At 40.7% G+C, this 18,763-nt stretch overlaps 1 protein-coding gene across 2 annotated transcripts in view; it reads left to right on the forward strand.

Moving 5' to 3' along the window:
• Positions 1 to 18,763, forward strand: part of LOC122985967 (cGMP-inhibited 3',5'-cyclic phosphodiesterase A-like) — a 79,082-nt gene that overhangs the window by 31,656 nt on the left and 28,663 nt on the right. For both annotated transcript variants that reach the window (XM_044357012.1, XM_044357014.1), the window contains exons 2-4: positions 6,294 to 6,344; positions 15,703 to 15,963; positions 18,537 to 18,694. In XM_044357012.1, the coding sequence (XP_044212947.1) occupies positions 6,294 to 6,344; positions 15,703 to 15,963; positions 18,537 to 18,694 (470 nt within the window). The remainder of the gene's footprint in view (positions 1 to 6,293; positions 6,345 to 15,702; positions 15,964 to 18,536; positions 18,695 to 18,763) is intronic.

The raw sequence follows: 18,763 nt of genomic DNA on the forward strand, positions 1-18,763 counted from the left end.
TCTTCAACACCAACTTAATTAACCAAACCATACTGTAAAATCAGCACTTTCTTTTTTCTCCTTCCTTTCTCCAACCAGGAGATCTCTACTCTGCACTTCCTGTAACTGTGTCCTCAAGGGACTCTGAATTTGGGTCCCAGTAAATCCAGTGGACTAACAAGCTAACACAGCCACTGAAGATCCAAGGAGACACACATCAACTCCACTCATGTGAAGCCATGTAATGAGGGACAAAATAGGACGCAGGAGGCAGAGAAAGAAAGATCTGATCATGAATGAATGATTAAGAAACACTAGCAGTTATCTGGCGCTGAGCTATATTAGGACGAGGCAGTTTCCGGCTCCCTTTCCAGACAAATTTGAAAAAATACCCTGGAGTAATTTGATGACAGCGGGGCAAGGCTTCAGATTGATCAGTGTTCAAGTGGAGCTTCACTATGGGTGCTGCTGCTGAAGCTCCCACCACTTCACACCCACAGGGAAGTGGTTCTCAACTGGATATTGGCGGGAGCAAGTCAAACAACAAGCATATTCCAGTAGTTTGTTTGTGCTTTGACACCATGGTATTTACCCAGCACCTCAGAGGCATGGCAGCTTGCTGTGGGCTGTGGCTCGGAGCCATGGTGGTGGACAGGGCATGGCTGCATACTGGCATCCACACTGCTACCCTCTTAACACTCTGGGTGAGAGGAAGGCTGGGAGTTTACTTGGCTGGCACTATTTTGAGTCATGAGAGTGCAGCTCATTTACAGATGGCGGCAGGCATATTCTGGCTGGCATTTTCATATCATCTACTTATGAGTCACCATCCCATTATGTACCTTTCTGTTTATAAATGTGTTTTAACAGAGCTAGAGAGTCAAAGACAGGACACAGAGAGGTCAACAGAAACTGACTCAGGACTCCCTGTGCACCAAATAAAATCTTGAAAGATGGGCTCTGATTGTTTCAATCTATTTTAATACAGCACTCACATCCTTTACATGTACACTGAAAGACTTGTCGTGACTGACTTATCATCACTGTAATCCCCCCTCCTCTCCATACTGGCCATGAAGTGATCCCTTTAAAGTGACCACACTGTAAGAAATGAGGAAAAAATCCACAGTCCTTGTTCTATAAAAAAAGATATACTGAAGTTCAGCTGAAGACTGCTGAAGACTTATATTAGCTTCAGCTGAACTGCCAGCATCACCAATTTAGCTCTTTTACATCATGGCTTCAGATACCCTTAAAGGGCCTGCTGACCCAATTTGCTAAAAAAAGAGTATTATCTCAATAATGGTATCTAGCCATGCAGAAAATCTTGGTTTAATTTGTTTTGAGATATCCATCTCTGACATTTCTGCCTCCACTCAAGTACTATGGAGATTAATGGATTTTTGTTTTTGGTGCTCACAGCACTGAAACTTAAACAGCAACATCACTTTCCAGGAACAATGTCACAGTGACTCTGGAAAATCCAAATACCTCACTGTAAACAGACTTCGTAGGGATCTCTTTGGTCCCAAGCAGTTCCAAAGAAAACTGTTGACTGTGAGGTCTGTGGGTTATCCACAGTAACCAGGATATTGTTCCTGGAAAGACACGTTGCTGACACATTGACACACCACAAACAAAATTCCATTCATATCCATTTTATTGGGGTACAGGCTGAAATCTTAGATATGGATATCTCAAAACCTCGGCAATTACTAGAAACCAAAACAAACTACATGGCTAACTACCACTAGAACAGTGATTCCCAACCAGGGGTACTTGCACCCCGGGGGCACCACTGTGATTGCCAAGAGGTAAGTGGAAAGATTGTGGGTAGCTGACTTAATTTGAGAAAAATGTTTGGTAAAAAAACATCCAAATATTTGTGTTGAGGAAGAAAAATGAACACACAAATAGGGTTACAAATTGGTGTGTTCACAATAACCAATAAGCTACCTGCACAGGACACACCTCCCACCAACATGAGTTGTAACACCTTAACACCATGTGCTTCCATTGACAGTGTGTGAAAACTAGTCAGTAAACGAGCAAACTAGTGAAAGTAGATGAGGCAGCATCAGCCACTTAATTTATTAACATTCAAATGACAAAGAAGAAAGTCAAGTGAAGTTATTATAGAGCCACAAAGTCTGCAAAGTGAGGAAGTTTGGGTGGATGGGTAGATCAACAAGGGGGTCAACAAAATACGGTACTTTGCTAAGTACTTTTCCTGCTTGCTACCGACAGTCAACTTTGGTTTCTTTTAGCCATGACCGTGATTGTTCCCTAACCTTAACCAAGTGGTTATTATTGTAACCATATTATGAAAAAGGTCTTCAAACCTTAACAAAGTAGTAATTTTAATCCAAACTAAAATGTCTGTCTAACCTTAATTAGGTACTTATTTTAACCCCAACCATCCTCTTTTCCTAACTCTAATCAAGTCATGTTTATTCCTAACCCTAACCAAACCTTAACCATAACATTTTCACATCATAAAAGTGATTTATATTTTCAACAGTGGTTTGCATAGGTTTTGTCGTCCTGCCGATAGGGTCGTCAGATCAGAAAATGCTTACATGTGTTGTTCTGGAAGGCAAAGAACATATTTTGTTGTTCAAGTCAGAGGACTTGTTGAAATAGATAAAATGGTTGTAATTTCCAGCGTCTGTCTGTAGTAGTACAAATGTAAATTTGGCCTACTGACAGACAATTCCAGGATCAGTATCAGAAAAAAAAATAACAGTGTTAATAACATCCAGTTTAAAATCATTTCAGTTAATTGGTACTTCAGTTATTTATAATTTGGGTATATGGAACCTTTAAATTCATAAAGGCTCAAGAGCAATAGATAGATATTCATTTGGTCCACTGAAACTTTTCTGTGTTTCCAAACTTATTTAGTGGAGATCCTTTTACGTAACTGCACCTTCTATTAACATGCAGCTCAACTACACTGTTGTCACTGCTTTCTCTTGTTTGCTTTTTGAGAGTATCATTCTGGATCATGAAAGTATAATAAATTTCCAGAATGCATTCACAATGGAGCCAGAGTCCCATAAAAATGCCTCAGACCTTGTTGAGTGTGTCATGTTACTCTGGTAGCTATAGTGCCATGACTGAAAGACATACTTCCATTTTCAAAGACACAACGCATTTTTTCTTCAGAGGACTGGTTTCAGTCTCATATAAATCAAGAGTATTGCTATAAGTGATGGAAAGCCACTGCTAGACCTGGCTTTTTCTGAGTTATGGGGCAGCATAATGAATCTAGCAGAGGGTGAAACAAAGGGCATAACTTTTACAAAGTTGTTATTTTTCCCAGTAGGTGCACTGGAGCTTTAGGACAAAAACAAATCCATTTGGAAATTTTACTGCTTCAGCTGTGTTATGCTGCCTGGAGGGTGTCCATGAAAAACCAGGAGATATCTAAGAAATCATTCATGTGTGGTTTTACCTCTTCAGACATAATATTGGCAGTGAGCTGTCATATGTTTTAAGTATAATCTTAGACTGTTCTCTTCCATCCTGAAGAAAACACAGCTAATAAAGCTCGAACAAGGCATTTTGTTGTTATTGTATTTCTTGCTTTTCATCATTATTGTTTGAAAAGGATTAACAGGCTTTACCAGAAGTATATAGCTTGTGTCTTCGCTGATGTGTAATTTTGACCTCTGTGAGATCATTGTCTGCTGTTTTGTATAATTTTTGTGACTGATAGTGTTGCTTTTTGTCTCTGACACCATGATAACGGTTGTGTTCATTTCTTGTATGTATTCCAACACTTGTAATATGAAGTATGAAAGCAGTAACACCAAACTTTGAAATTTGTTTACTGATTTTCCACCTCTGGTAAAAAGAAAAAAAAAAAATTGATCATAGTGGCCCTAAATCACTGCAGCAACTGTTCGCTGTTGTAAGTGAGTAGTACGTCATCCACATGTATTTGTTGATCAAATTTTTGAGTCAGTCTCAGGGGAAATGAACTCCACTGTGGCCTGTAAAGTCATTCTGTGCAAGAGGCTATCTGCACTGTTCAAATTTTATGCTCAGCTTTGATTTTGTGTGGGTTTTTTGTTTTGGCACATCAAAGGGACACATGTAGACTTCTGTGTAGTCTGGGTCTGTCTCTCTCAGAGCACAGAGATGAAAGGTTGGGTTACATAAGACCATAAGACCGAAAGGCTGTTTATGTGTGTGTGCCTGGAGAGCCTCATTGATACTAGGACCTTCTAATGGAGCAGGACTCAGCCGCGACCATGGTGGAGCCCGCTGCCAGCTCTCATACTGTAAAAGCAATACCCTGTCGTCAAAGCGGTAAAGAAGCTAATACTATCATTTACAGTCATTTACATCTCATACACAAGCCTTTTACACAGCTGATTGCTTGTTGACTTGCTTTTCCAACAGTCCTCAAGTATGGTTATTTTAATGCTTGAGAGTGCACGCTTGATGGAGCTTAAAAGTGACTCACAATCGTTGTGGTGCTCCGTCGAGAAAATGGAGGATGAGAGAAAGATGTTTCTTGTGAAAGGGCAAACCGCTCATGCTGTTTTTTTTTGTTTTTTTTTTTCAAAACCTCAGCTGACTTAAATGTCAAACTGTGTAAAGCTGTTACACTTAATGAATGGGTGTGTGTTGCTTTATGTGTGATTGTTGTGATGGTGACTTTGTTTGCTTTCTGTCAGGGTTGCCACATTTTTGACCAAAGGATGAGGTTTATAGTCCCACAAAGTAACCAACAGACTAGGTTTTCAATTCTGCCCAACTAAATAAGTTAAAGGCACAATTAGTGTTCAAAATGTAAACAAAGGGGATGCCAAATTCAAATCACGGGATTGAAACCTGCTATGACTCCCAACTTGATTTATAGGTCTTTAAAGGCCTATAAAGGCCTATATTTTTTCAACTTTGTCCAATAAGTTGGAACATTTTTTGTTATTTTACATGACACGCATACACACTCTGGATAAAGCAAAAATACCTTTGGATGATTTTTCCCAAGCATTGTTTCTTACTGGGTCTTAAATATTCAATGTTAAAGAGAAATATTTAAGAGTGGAAGTTACAGCACTGGACAACAGACAAAGTTATTATTATTCTTTTCTATTTGGTGCAGTGTAAGGTTTTTTAAATCAATAATTTCTGCAAACAGAGCAGTAAAACAAGCTTTTATTGTCCAGTATAATATATATAAATGATAATATAATAAACACTATACATACATATTTTTTCACCATTAAACGGTGAAGAAACAATCCTTATAAAAAGTGTTCACAGTAAGGTCTGTGCGGCTTGGTTTCTGTTAAGATATGTTGCTGATTTTTAAAAAAAAATGTAATTCATTGCTGTGAGGAATGTAAATAAAATCCCATTAACCTCCATTTAATTGGTGTGGAGGCTGACGTATCAGATAATTTAGGTAAACCAACCCATTACAGTAAGTCACATTCTTCAATTTTATATACAAATATACCTGTAATTTATATGGTCCAAAAATGACAAATTAAACAACTTTATGTCATGGCAAACAGGAACCATTACTTCACTATTGTGTTTGTTTAGAGCTAAGCAGCACTGTGGGAAAATACTGCACAAAACAACACTGCTGTCCAGACAGACTCACAGCACTGGCGACTGAAACCCACTGTTTTCCTAATGTTTTCCCTCACAGCATGACACAACTCAATGACCTCCACTGACACAGTAAATTACACCTGAATTATCAATTTGGCTCTTATACTGAGCCCCTTGCCTCAGTGTGTGCAGCAGCAATTTGTCACAGCAACATGCTGGGATTCTCAGGGCTTCTCAGTTCTGAGGCAGAGAGCCCTAACAGAGGCAGGGGGTTTAATGTTGACTTCCCGCAACGTGTTGGCCAAAAATCAGTGACAGAGCTGCCGTGATCCATTCGGTGACTCCCGAGAAAGTGGAAAACGGGTTTACGAGGCCTGTGGGAGGACACAGTGGCTGGTAATTAGACAGCGTAAAAATCCTCAGCCTCCACCAGCCCCTTAGGCAGTGAATAGGAGCTAAAGTAAACCAAACCTGACTGTGAAATTGCATTAGACGTCTATGCTTAATGGAAAGTGAAAAAAATAGACAAAACCCATTTTTGCATTTATGAGCGTTTCCATTCCCCCAAAACTTCCTCAACTCTTTGCATCACTGGTCCTGCTCCTCCTCTTTTCCGCTACAGCACAACACAGCACAGTATATCCCCATTATGGTGTTGCCTCTGTTGTAGGACGCTAACAGAAACAGGATGTGCAGCGCTGTGGTTTGACCATGTTTCTGTCTCTGTTTTCTCACAGATGCTCTCCCGCTCAGACTGGGACCACAAGAGAGGCTCCCGAGGATCACAGGTTAGTATCGCCCACAGAAAGAGAGACACACTAGTAATAACAATAATGATAAACAGCTGAAAGGACAACACACTGGCTCCCTGTCACTCGCCTACACACACCTTATAAATGACGCAAATAGCACAAAACCTTACCACTAACAGGCCTCTTCACCCACTCATTTTAGCCGTGGTTAAACAGCATGTTCAGAGGTGTCACTTCCCACCAGAGTCCTTGTTGTACTCTGTTAGTCTAAAGGACACAGGTCTGTGATTTGGCTGCAAGGCGCTGCACAAGCCATTAAAGGCCAGGGAATTGAAACTGGAAGGACTCCGCACAGGGGACACAGCTTGTAGAGGGCAGACACACACAGCCACATCTTTGAGATTACCTTTCCCAGAGAATGTGTGAGTGTGTGTGCTTGGGAATTGATGTATTGAGCTGCTTCAGAGCCACAGGGCAGAACTCTGGAGTACATGAAGAACAAACAATGCCCTTGGCGCTGGCATGGCCATATACAGTATGTGTGTGTCCTGTACTGCATGTGCTCCTATCAGGAGGATATCCTCCTGAAATGAATAGATGGCGCGTCAGTGCTGACAATGTATGCTTGGATAGCAATAAATGCCGCAAAGTCGTGGTTGCAGGGAAAATTAGGGGATTTTTCATGAATAGCGATCATAACTGTGCAGTTTTGGATATGGCTTGAAATCAAATTACACACTATAATTTCCTATAGATGCTAAGACTCATATAGTGGTGTATCTGTACCCAAAAATCAGCCTTACAGTATTATCCCACTGCCCTCAGAGCTCAGAAATTTTCAAATAGCATGTTACCCTTTTGAAATATTGTCTAAGGCTCATATCAATTTGTTATGTGGGGTTAGTAGGCAAGCACATATTTTTTGATTGATGCATTCCCTTAAGCTGCCATTTAGACTCAGTGGTCAGTTCAGTCTTTTTTTATTTGGATTGGTGCTATGTGTTCGTCAGTGGAATCCTGTAATAGTCCAGAGACTGACAAGACGTGTGAGAAGTCGAGGCTTATGTTGGCACCTCCCTCCATCTCGTGGCTATTTTCCCTTGGCTCTGGTTTCTTGGACCAGGTTGTCGGTCAGAGAGGCTGGTAGCGCTTCACTATGCCATGTCACCTCGTAGCGTGTGTAAATCACACACTCCCCTCTTTAGCTGGTGACCAGAGCGCTTGATTGATTTCCACTGTGTCGTATTCGCCAACATGCACACATTAGCAGCCTCATTTTCCAAACCGCATCTTTTTTTCCCCGTCCAAAGCTTGTGGTGGATGTTTTAGCTTAGGAATTGACAGTGAAGTTATGTATGGAAAGAGCTATTTAAATATTTGTATTCGACTTGAAAACACATTGGTTTTGGAACATTACCCGGGGAGATTATCGGAGAAAAGGGTGTTTGTAGGCCCGGATCTTGTGACTGTTATTCTAAATTACAGAAAGGCTGGAAGAGTGGTCTGTGAGGCAGACAAGCCATGACAGTGCAGTCATGTTGAAGATTTCTCAAAAATCTAAGCGCTAGTGATCAGCATTTCTTATACTGCTGGTTTGTGAGATGAAAAAGGTCACTGCCCTTTTTCCGGCTGATCCCGTCATAACAGTCTAGTAGAGTATATTTTCATTAAATCGAGTCCTGTGACAAGACTGAATTTAAGGCCTGGGATGAAAACATTTAAGTACCTGCACTTTCTGATTGTCCTCTGTCTGGGAAATAATTGGATCTGCCATAAATGATACAGAAGCATTTAGCAATTATGAAGCGCCTATTTTTTTTTTTATGATGTGCAACGGTGAAACACTTTTGGGTGAATAGAATGAATTTTTGGTTTTTATTTATAGTATGCCTACTCAGTTTGCAAGATTTTAAATAACTGGGGACTGTGCCCGTTGCAGTGCTGATGATGGATATATGTTTAACCACTTGTATACATGTGGTAAATCATCGCTCACTCATCGCCCACCATAAGCCATCTGTTCTACCTCATGCATCTCTTTTGTTTGCTCTATTCTTCATCCCAGCATTTCTTGCTTCTGCCTTCTGTATATGTGTGAGTGTCTCTCTACCACTTCTTTTTAGTCTTAGGTAGCTCTTTTTCTGTAATCAAACACCCTGGAATTGTTATAAGGAAAACACATCTCTCCTTGGAGATGAGATAGCTGCAAGGGTCGATTGGCCTGACCTTTCCCAGTAAATCTTTAATGAGGCAGTTATTCTTTTTTGTTTTGTTTTGATCCCCCACATCCCCCAACACACCCCCTTTTTAATGAAATATGTAATAGCATGTAATTGTATCCTGGCTGCAGCCGAGGACCTGTCTCAGCACAGCTTCAGTCTTAGCTGACGGGGAGGGAGGGCGGGGAGGTGGGAGGGATGGGGGGGGTAAGGGGAGTTGGGTCGCGGTGGGGGTGAGGGTTGTTTGGGAAGTCTGGAAGTGCAGTGCTGGGCGTAGTTTTGGCTGTCGGAGCTGAGGCAGGGAGCGAGGAGTGTCTCAGTGGAGTTTTGTGTTACCGTTCTGCTGTGATTCACACTGTATCACTGCTCTGTTATTCTAAGTAGAGAACATCACCATCTCCCAGGCTCCTCTTCAGCTAATCCATCTAGACAGATGTAATCAGGGCCATTACACTAACTGCACTGCCACTGAAACAGAAAACTGCACGGTAATGATTTTTCAAACATGCTGAGAGTTCTGTGTATGAAATCAACCTAAGAAAAAATAATGGACGCACTTAAGTATTTTTTTTTCGATATATTCCCTAGCTTCTTGCTCAGCTCATTCCTACATTTATCAGAGTGTGAAGGTTTGTGTGTGGGGTTAATTGCAAAATAAGCATGCAATGTGTATATCTGTGTGCCTTATGAGGAGTGAGAATTGCTTACATTATTGAAATGTGTTTACTAAGGGAATCAAATACTTCTCTTTCTCCAGTAGGCCCCTGAGGCATTTGTCCAGTCTCTGGATGCAGCTTTAAGCCTTCCTCCGGGGTACATTATATTCTCACCATTGCACAATTTTAAAAAGCGCACATATCACTGCCATTTTACCCTTAGAGGATTGTCTGTTTAGATGAAGGAGCAGAGGAGCCATGTCAGAAATTACAAATATGTGACCTCTCTGCCTGTGTATCCCATTAATAATCATCATTAGACAGAAGGATCAGCGTTTTGTTTGTTGCACCAAATGCACCTCATCTGTCTTCTACAGAGTTATTGGCAAAAACATACGGACACAGCAGGAACATCAACAATCATATCCCCTTTGCTCCATCTTGTTGCGACAGTCTATGATGTTTTTTTTCTTATGTTTCACATGAGAAACATACATTTTGTGCATGCTTATATCTTAAGCTCCTACAGGTTTGCATCATTGGGCTGCATGTGTGCACACCAACATTTGGAAAATAATTGTTAGCATTGTTTAGTTTGTCTTTTTTACATATTTTATATTATGCATGTGTGTGGTTTGAGATGATATGAAAGACTGTCAGACAAGTTATTCATCAAAGAACACCTTAATCAAAGGTTTCTTGTCCAAACTCCACTGATCTGGCACAATATCCAGCATGAAGAATGATTTGTAAATATTATTTGGTCCATGATTAGTGCACTCTATAGCAACTAAATCTGGAGACACAACAGAGCAGGGCCTTGAGTTCATAGAAGCGAGTGCGAACAAACAACTTTTCACTCTGCAGGAGTGATTGCTGTTTTTTTTGTTTTTTTTGACTGGCCCCTCGGCTTGGTTTACATGAACTGTTGTGCGGGTGTAAATCTATGGCATGTCTATTGATGTACTGTTCCAAGCTGTGTTCACACAGGCAATTAAAACCATTGATCACTGTTATTATTCATAGTAAAATGTCATAACAAAATGTTCATGCACGGTTTAGTATATGACTTTGTGAGTCATAAAAAATGTTTATTGATGCTTGTAGTTTTATCAAATGTACTGTAGCATGTCAACAAAAGCTGGAGGCCAAAAGTCACGCAGATTTAGGTCATTTTGTGACCTGAGGTGCCTGCGCAGGGGTCGGATTAAGAGGATCAGTCAGAATGTCAAGAGTTGGCGTCAGTCAGATCAGTTCCTCTGCTACCTTTTAAAAGCAGTGCCCCTCCTGCTAGTTTAATGCAAAAGATTGGCCAGCCACAAAAATACCAAATGGCTGCAAGGAAAGAAAGTGCAGGAAAGAATCCACATGTTCCAAAAGAAATTACCTCTTGGACAGCACAAGGTCACTACAGTTATAAATAGGTACCTAAGTTTTAAAAATGGATATGTATTACCCTACTGTAAATGGCCTAAGTATTAAGGCCCTTGCACAAAATATTTAACTTCCTTGACATTGTAATCTGTTGTTCTCTGAGAGCACCGGTCTGTAGTTTAAAGTGCAATATATATTGTTGCATGATTATTTGATTTATTTAAAACATCTGTAGTGGTGTTGGGTAATGACAGTAGGTCATACACACACACACACACACACATATATATATATATCGACCAGCATTTGCCAATGTATTAATCTGATTGGATGATGGGTTGTCACTTTCCCAACATGCAGGCCTACTCCTGCCAGCTGTCTTCACGGCCACTGGCCTTGTCTGTGTTGCTTATAAAGTTTGACCCATTTTACTAAAAAACAGAAAAATGATGACTCATTTTCGAACCAAGAAAGCTGTTGTTTCAATTATCAAAGAGACAACCTTTTTCTTTTTGCTTTATAGTTTAAAGTAAAGTAAAGTTATTCTAATATTTCCTCCGTACAACTCTCCAAGGTGTTGGATCCCTGACTAACTCCGAAGGGTGTATTTCTCAGAAAAATCTCTACAGAGAGGAGTGTGAGCCAGTGGCAGACAGTTGTTGACAGTTCCCAGATGTGAATGTGTGTTACGATGAATATTGGTGCAGGACGGCAGTAAAAAGAACATGTATGCTTAGGGAACCATTTAAAAAAATAATTATGTTGAAATACATTGATTTTAATCACCGTGCGTAATGGAATTTGTTGTATCCAAGGTAAGGATATCCTCCATGGTACTGTCAGAGAAATATTGAGGAGAATTTTGAAATGCTCCATCATAACATCTGTCCAAAAGCTCTTTTCTGTGATACTCGCAGTGCTTTTTCCCAGACAGGGGTCACTCTACGAGGCTTGTATGAGATCTATCCTCCCAGAAAGTGAAGCCTGCTGCTACAGAGGTGGCCATGGCTGATGAATGAAACCGATCATCTAACCTGACAGGAAATGCTTATATAACCTTATGATATTATGTAACATACTGAGAATTTGATCTGTTGCAGGATGTCCATCCATGATTTTTGAGTTTTAGGTTGCAAATTGTTGGAAGATTAGGAACATCAGGAGGTATCTTCCAGCCAAGACTCAGTTTTTAAGGGATATGTAAAAGTTGGAGCCAGGGATGGTTTGGACTTTACATTCTTTATCTTCCCCTGCAGTCGGCTTAGTTTTGATAGCTCAAAGCTCTAACTCCTCGTAAGAGAAGATTTTTAAAGGTAGAAACTGTATACTTTAACAGCACATTCTTTCTATTGCAGCAAGGTAATGGCTTGTATACTATATGAGACAGGTGTTGCCATGTTTCCAGGTCGATAAAAATAGTAAAAATTCAGTGGATGCAAGATCCCCACTGTGTCCCAAAGCTCAAAAACTCTCAAATGCTGCCCATGCACCTCAAGCCTTTCACAACACCTTATTTTTCATGTCAGATTTTGGGCATTAAGTGGCTCCCAGTGCAACATCAAATCCAACCATTCATCATTCCCACCCCTTTTATGGCTACTCACGTCCAGTTTTGGAGTAAGTCAAGCTTAGTGACAGAAAGCTTAACCTCCTTGCAAAGTGTGTTTCTCTGTGCAGTATGCCTAGCACGAAACCTTGTATATGTTTTTATGTGCCAGTATCACCGTATATTTGTACTTTTATATATGCCTTATTTTGTCACTTGGCTTTTGAGCTTGTCAAAAAAGCTGTGGTGTGAATAAAAAAGGAAAAAGTTTGTAGAAGTTGCAGATGTATGTTTGAGTATGTAAGAGTATGTGTGTGTGTGTGTGTGCGTGCGTGCGTGTACGCATGTGTGTGTCGAGATGCCGAGACCCCCTAAGGGTCACTGTTGTCTTTGTCCAGCCAGATGTTCTCCAGCAGCCATATTCTCTTTTAACCCCCTGCTTTAGTAAACTCTTAAATCAGCCTGTAAATCAGCTGAGAGACATGTGTTTACATCTTATCCTGGCAGCAAGCATTCAAGTAGAGCAAGGAAATACATGAGGGAAAAGAAGAGGAGAAGATTAAGATGAGAGGAGGGACGAGAGCAGCACTATAGTCTTCTGTCCAGAAATATTCCGTCAGCCCTCCCACAGGATATCTTCTTATCTTAAAAAGAGATTAGTTTGGTCCCAAGACCCAACATGCCTCAGATTTATCAATAAATGTGTGTCATCATCACATGTGGAGGAATATCCACGCACCTGGTGAACACAGACATTTTGTATTTTTGCAGACCAATAGGAAAATTATACAAATACAGTGGCCTATCTGATATGTCTAGGAAAATAAAATGCGAAACCTTCACTGTTCCCACAAGTGGAGACGAATGAAAGGTGTTCACACACGTGTTGTTCAGGTCAACCTCTTGCCACATAGCCAGTGTAAACAGAATAATTCTGGGTGCCTGGCAGCTGGTGTCAAAGTGAATGGGACATTGGGGGAGAAAAATCTGATAACATTCTTTGGGGAAAAGGGGAACTCATGAGACTATTAGATAAATTTGCTGGCAGCCAAGACTGACCTGTGTTTAGTTGTGGTTGTTCAACGGCTCTCAGCACAGCAATTAAGACTGGGTTGTGAACTTTTCACTCTTCTCTGCGAAAACAAGGCCGGCTCACACTACGCTGGTGCCTTCAAAGCTGCAGGACAGACGGTCAGAAACAGATGAAGGCTGTTGGTCGTCTGAGGGGTCAGGAGTGAGGAAGTCAAAGTTCAGATTCTAGCTGAGACATTGCTAATGAGCCCATTCATTAAGCATCAAGTAATGCACAGCTGTGCTGAACATGTTGTTGTTCAGATGTTTAAAAGGCTGTAAGTATGTCAACTCATGCTGCTGTGAAGTACCACTCCCTGCACCTCACCATGTTTTGCTTTCTCGGAGCTAAAAGGAGCCATGTAAGGCATAGAATAAAGCCTTTGATGCGTGAGTGTATGTATGCGTGCACGTGTGTGTGTGTGTCCCTGCATGTGTGTAACTTGGTGTGCTACCTCAACAATAAAACACTGCACAAAGCTTGGCAGAATCTCAGTCCGACATTATGATTGAATATGACTCCTTATAATAGCAGCCCAAAATCAATTGTCTATTGTTTTCTTTATTTTCATATTGTCGTGTATGGGTATTGTTTGTGGGTATAATTTGTTTTATTTTGTGCCATGTTGGGTTTTCCCTGAAACATGATGTGGTTATGGCTGTGTGTGCTGTCATTGTCTTCACACAGTAAAATACATATTCTATTAAAATGGGACAAAGCTCCTGACAAATGTTAATTTTTGCAGCTGTACAGTTGGTCCCTCACATTATTTTTGCATGCACACTGCAGTAGTTTTCAAATCAATGTTTGTTGTGTCAGCCATAGTTGTGGCTGCTTATGATATTTTATGATGATAGAAGAAACACTAGTGGTGTTGAACTATTTACATAATTTTCTGTAAAGCGGCTATAATTCGATATTTTTATAATATCAGTGTACCAAATGACAATGTGTGAGAGGTGTCACTCATAATGATGAACCTACAGAGAATCATCACCTGACTGCTTCATTTATTTTCAGCCCATTGTTTAACTGTCCAGCTGCAACTTTACTGTTTTGGTTCACTCTCATTGCTCACATAGCATTAACGCATTAAGATGTAAGCAGCATTTAAGAGCAACTTAATACCAAGCTGATAAAAAGTTTCACTGCCCTCACTGATTTTATGAGTGTGTGTGTTCTACCTTGGACCACACTCAGCATCACAGATGGGTATGATTGAGTGTAGTCAAAAGTGTGCTCTGTTGTACATGTAATCACACCCAGAAGTGATGTCACATTGTACTGACCACACCCTGGAGTACACTCCTACATCACTGCAGCATGGTGAGAAGTTAAACCACTGGAGATCAGAGAAAACAAGATTTCCAGCTGCTGTTAAGTTGCTCTTTAATGTTGAAGCTGGTTGCATGTTATGCATTGTTGAGTAGTTAAGTAATTTATTGTATAGAAATGCATCATGTTTTATCATTTAAATCTGCAAATGTACAATGTAAAAAAAGTACAGTGTTTCCCTCTTGATCCCTTTTAGAATATTTCCCTCTCCTAAAAGTACGATTTTCCCTTTTAAAAAGGACAATTTGCAGTTTAATGGGGGGTTATGTGCCAGACTACTTCCTGGCTGCCTGAAAGAAAAAGCCCAGCACATAAAAATTGTTGTTTTTACAATTATAACATGTTAGTTAGTGAGCTCTAGACGTGCTGATAGGCAGATTTTGTCACCATTGAACAGGCTAGCTGTTTCCCCCTTTTTCCAGTCTTTATGCTAAGCTAAACTGACTACTGCTGCAGCTGGCTCCAGCTAAATATTTGCTGAAGAGATGTGAGAATGTAATCAATTTCTCATCTAATCCTCGGTATGAAAATAAATATTTTAAATTTTTCCCAAAATGGCAAACTTGCATCACAAAGCTCATGAAACAATGTAAACACAGTTGCTGTGGGGAATATAATTAAAGCACGATATGGCCTGATCACATATGATACACATATGATACAGTGTTAAGTGTTGTGGTGGTGCTACCAAATCAAAAATTACACTATAGGTATCGTTGGCAGAGTTACTGTTAATCCTGTGTGTAAAGTATAAGTCCAGTTTTTGGCTTTTGCATCATCACTGTCAGCTATATATAGTGCTTTTACTTATATAGTGGATAAATTCAGACCCTCAAATAAAATGTTGGACGGTAAATATAGTGGACTATACAGTCATAAGAGAGTCACTTCCCAGCATTGAGAAAGACTCAGATATCTTTCTTCATGCAAAGACATAAACTATCACTTCAATGTATTCTGACCGCCAGTTCTGTAGGATAAACAACACAAGTGATGTCAGTGTCACCGTTAACCACATTATGTCCTCACCAGGGAGCTGCTGACATAGTTTATGCACCTGCTCTTCACGCCTTCCACCAACAAGCGGCACACAACTGCTTTCAGACCCAGCCCTTAATTAGCATCAACTCACATCAGCCACAGCAGCAATGATGATTATTTCTCCTCTCTCTGTCTCCCTGTCACCCCACAGTCATCAGGCACCACTGTCATGGTGGACATAGCAGTGATGGGAGAAGCCCACGGACTAATCACAGACCTACTGGCCGACCCCTCTCTGCCCCCCAACACCTGCACCTCACTGCGGGCCGTCAGCAACCTGCTAACCACCCAGCTTACCTTCCAGCCGCTGCACCGGCCACGCCCTGCTCCCCTGCTTAACCCCAGTGATGCCTACACCTGCTCCGACTCAGAGGAGGGACCTGAAAAGGGAGAGAAGACATCTATCCACAAGGTAAAACAAAGTGTCATGATTTACACATCACTGGAAATGTATACAGCACTAGAAAGAAGAGGTGAACGTGAGGATATTTCACCCAAACATCAAAATTCACAATTGTTCATCACAAGTAGTCATGATCCAGACACGAAACAATTTTTTGTGAAGTAGCTGAAATAATCCTTAGATGGAAATGTAGTCCACCTTATTAAGGCCAAATGATTTATACGCCACACAGCGCTCCACACACATGTTAATCTTTTAGCCCATGTTTCAGCTAATGAGTGCTTCCTGCTCTCAGAGCTTTTAGCATCAGATGAAGGAGTGTATTTTCATAGAGTTGAGTGAAGAAAAATAGAGCGCGTCTACTGCTCGGAGCACTGTTCTCCCTTTCATAGCCACAGCTGTGTCAACATGACAGATGTGCAGAGCCAGACAGTGTGTGTATATGAGTCAAGTAGAAGAGGAGAGGCAACATGAAGGTGAATACATCTCTCAAAAGGTTACAAAGAGGGACGAGTATGTGTCCACATAACTCCAAGACCACCACGATCATGGATGCAGTTATTTATCTGGGCTATTTTCTGAAGAAGATACCTGTCCTGGACGTCTTGGAAACTGGTGTGTGGTCGATGGCTGCCATTCTATCAAGCCAAACACTAGGCTGACAGGTGTATTTTTACATTGTCTGAACTTTGTAAAAGTAGCTAAGAAAAACTGCACCAGTGAGGCTGCACTCATTAGGACTCTCCTCTCCAGAGACGCTGTGCCCCGGCTCTAACTGCCCGAGAGGAGAATAGAAGGAGGAGTGAAGGCGGTTAGTGGAGGGGTGGAAAGCCCTGTGCTTGCTTTTCTGCCTCCTGGCTAAGAGTTTGATGTCTGTCGCGGTGCATACTGATGCCTTTCAAGCAGTTTTCCAAAACTCATTTTATGTCCAAAACAGGGCATGCTCTCCACGCTGCAGTGCATTAGAGGCACATTTACACATGAAAAACATGAAAGTCAAAACACAAAATTGTGCATAAATGTAAAAAAACCCAAAACTGCTACATTTATTACACATAAACAGTTGTAAAGTTTCAGATATAGAAATGAGTTAACACTGACAGCAGTAGGGATCAGCTGTATTTCTTTTTTCTTTTTTGTGAAGATGGCCTGGTTTTGCCATGCTGTTGCCGATGGTGATGAGTGTGTGTATGTGTGTGTGTGTGTGTGTGTGTGTGTGTGTGTGTGTTTCTGTGTCATGTGTGTTTCTCTTTTTGGTGATGTCTGCAGGGCTTCCAATAAAGAACAGAACTTTAGTGCCACAAAATCATACTGTAGCACCATCACTCCACTTTCAAAATAGGGAGTTAAAATGCATGTTTTTACTCAACATCAGAATACACTGTACAAATACATTTTGTTGAAAATGACACCATTATTGTGCACATGATTTTTGAGGAGAGCTCTGGTGTTTTACTGTATACATATATATATATATATATATATATATATATATATATATATATATATATATATATATATATATATATATATATATATATATATATATATATATATATATATATATATATATATATGCATTTTTGTGTGCATTAATGTGTCTGTTTGTGTGTGCCTTTTTGGATTACAGATTTAAAACAACCATGGACAAAATAAGTGGTCTCAGATTTAAATGACTTCAGCACTGAAAATTGCACTAAAACTGTAATAGTATTTTGTTTATTCCATTCATTGGTTATGTGCATAGTTAAAGTAAATGAATGTAAGTCAGTGAAATATTCCCTAAATTGACCTAAACCAACAGCGTGTGTGAGAGTGTGCTTGTACTCAGTATATGACGCCTTGCTGTGAATGGGCTCATTCAGGATTCTGAGGCGATTTTACTAGGTCACCCTGCAGAAGACTGAGAGAGAGAGCGCCTGCCATGTTTAGTGCTGCGCTGCCAAGCTGCTGCATGGCACCGAACAGATGGAGGCGTCACAAGGGCACAGACCACTGGGAATCCCAGAGAAAGAGCAAAGAGAAGACAGATAAAGAAAAAGACTGAGAGAATGAGACAAAGGAGACTCACAGAGAGATAAAGAAGCAGAGGCAGAATCCCTATGATGAAATGTATCTGTGCTATGCAATACTGACATTGCATCTAATAATAAATAATGAGCATTATTGGCACAGCTGCTATGCCACTATCCTCCATTCAGTGATGACCACAGTGTGGACTCTCTTTGGATCCAGTAAAGAAAAAAACTCAACTGCTTCCAATCATGAAAAATATTCTAGGTTATACTATATCACCTGCATAATTTGTTTCATCTTGGGCAGATGCAGGAAAAACAAATGTCTCATCTAGATGATCCATCTGACTGGAGACAAAGTGAATAAGCATTAACTTTATCTTACAGGTGGGAGTACTTTTAGAGCTTTTATCTAAATGCAAACACAATTACAGCTATGTTTTTTTGACTCCTGCAGTCAGTCATGGGTGAAGATTGTATTCATTTATTTAAAAGAGAAATGACGAAGGTTTTTCCAGTAGTGTTAACTGTGCGTGTGTTTATATTCCTGTGTGTGTATGTGTGCAGCGTCTGAGGCGGAGTCTCCACCCTGGCCTTCTGAGGAGGATCTCTTCCACGTGGACCACCACCACCTCCGCCACAGGCCTCCCCACCATCGAGCCCGGGCCCGTCCGAAGGGACCGCAGCGCCAGCATCAAACCCTACCATGAAACGCTCACATGCAGGTAACCTAGCCACAGCTGACTGACTGATGTCTCAATCTTATTTTGTTCTTTTCTATCTCAGTGTACATT

The sequence above is a fragment of the Thunnus albacares genome, chromosome 7 (assembly GCF_914725855.1).
Source record: "Thunnus albacares chromosome 7, fThuAlb1.1, whole genome shotgun sequence".
NCBI lineage: Eukaryota > Metazoa > Chordata > Actinopteri > Scombriformes > Scombridae > Thunnus > Thunnus albacares.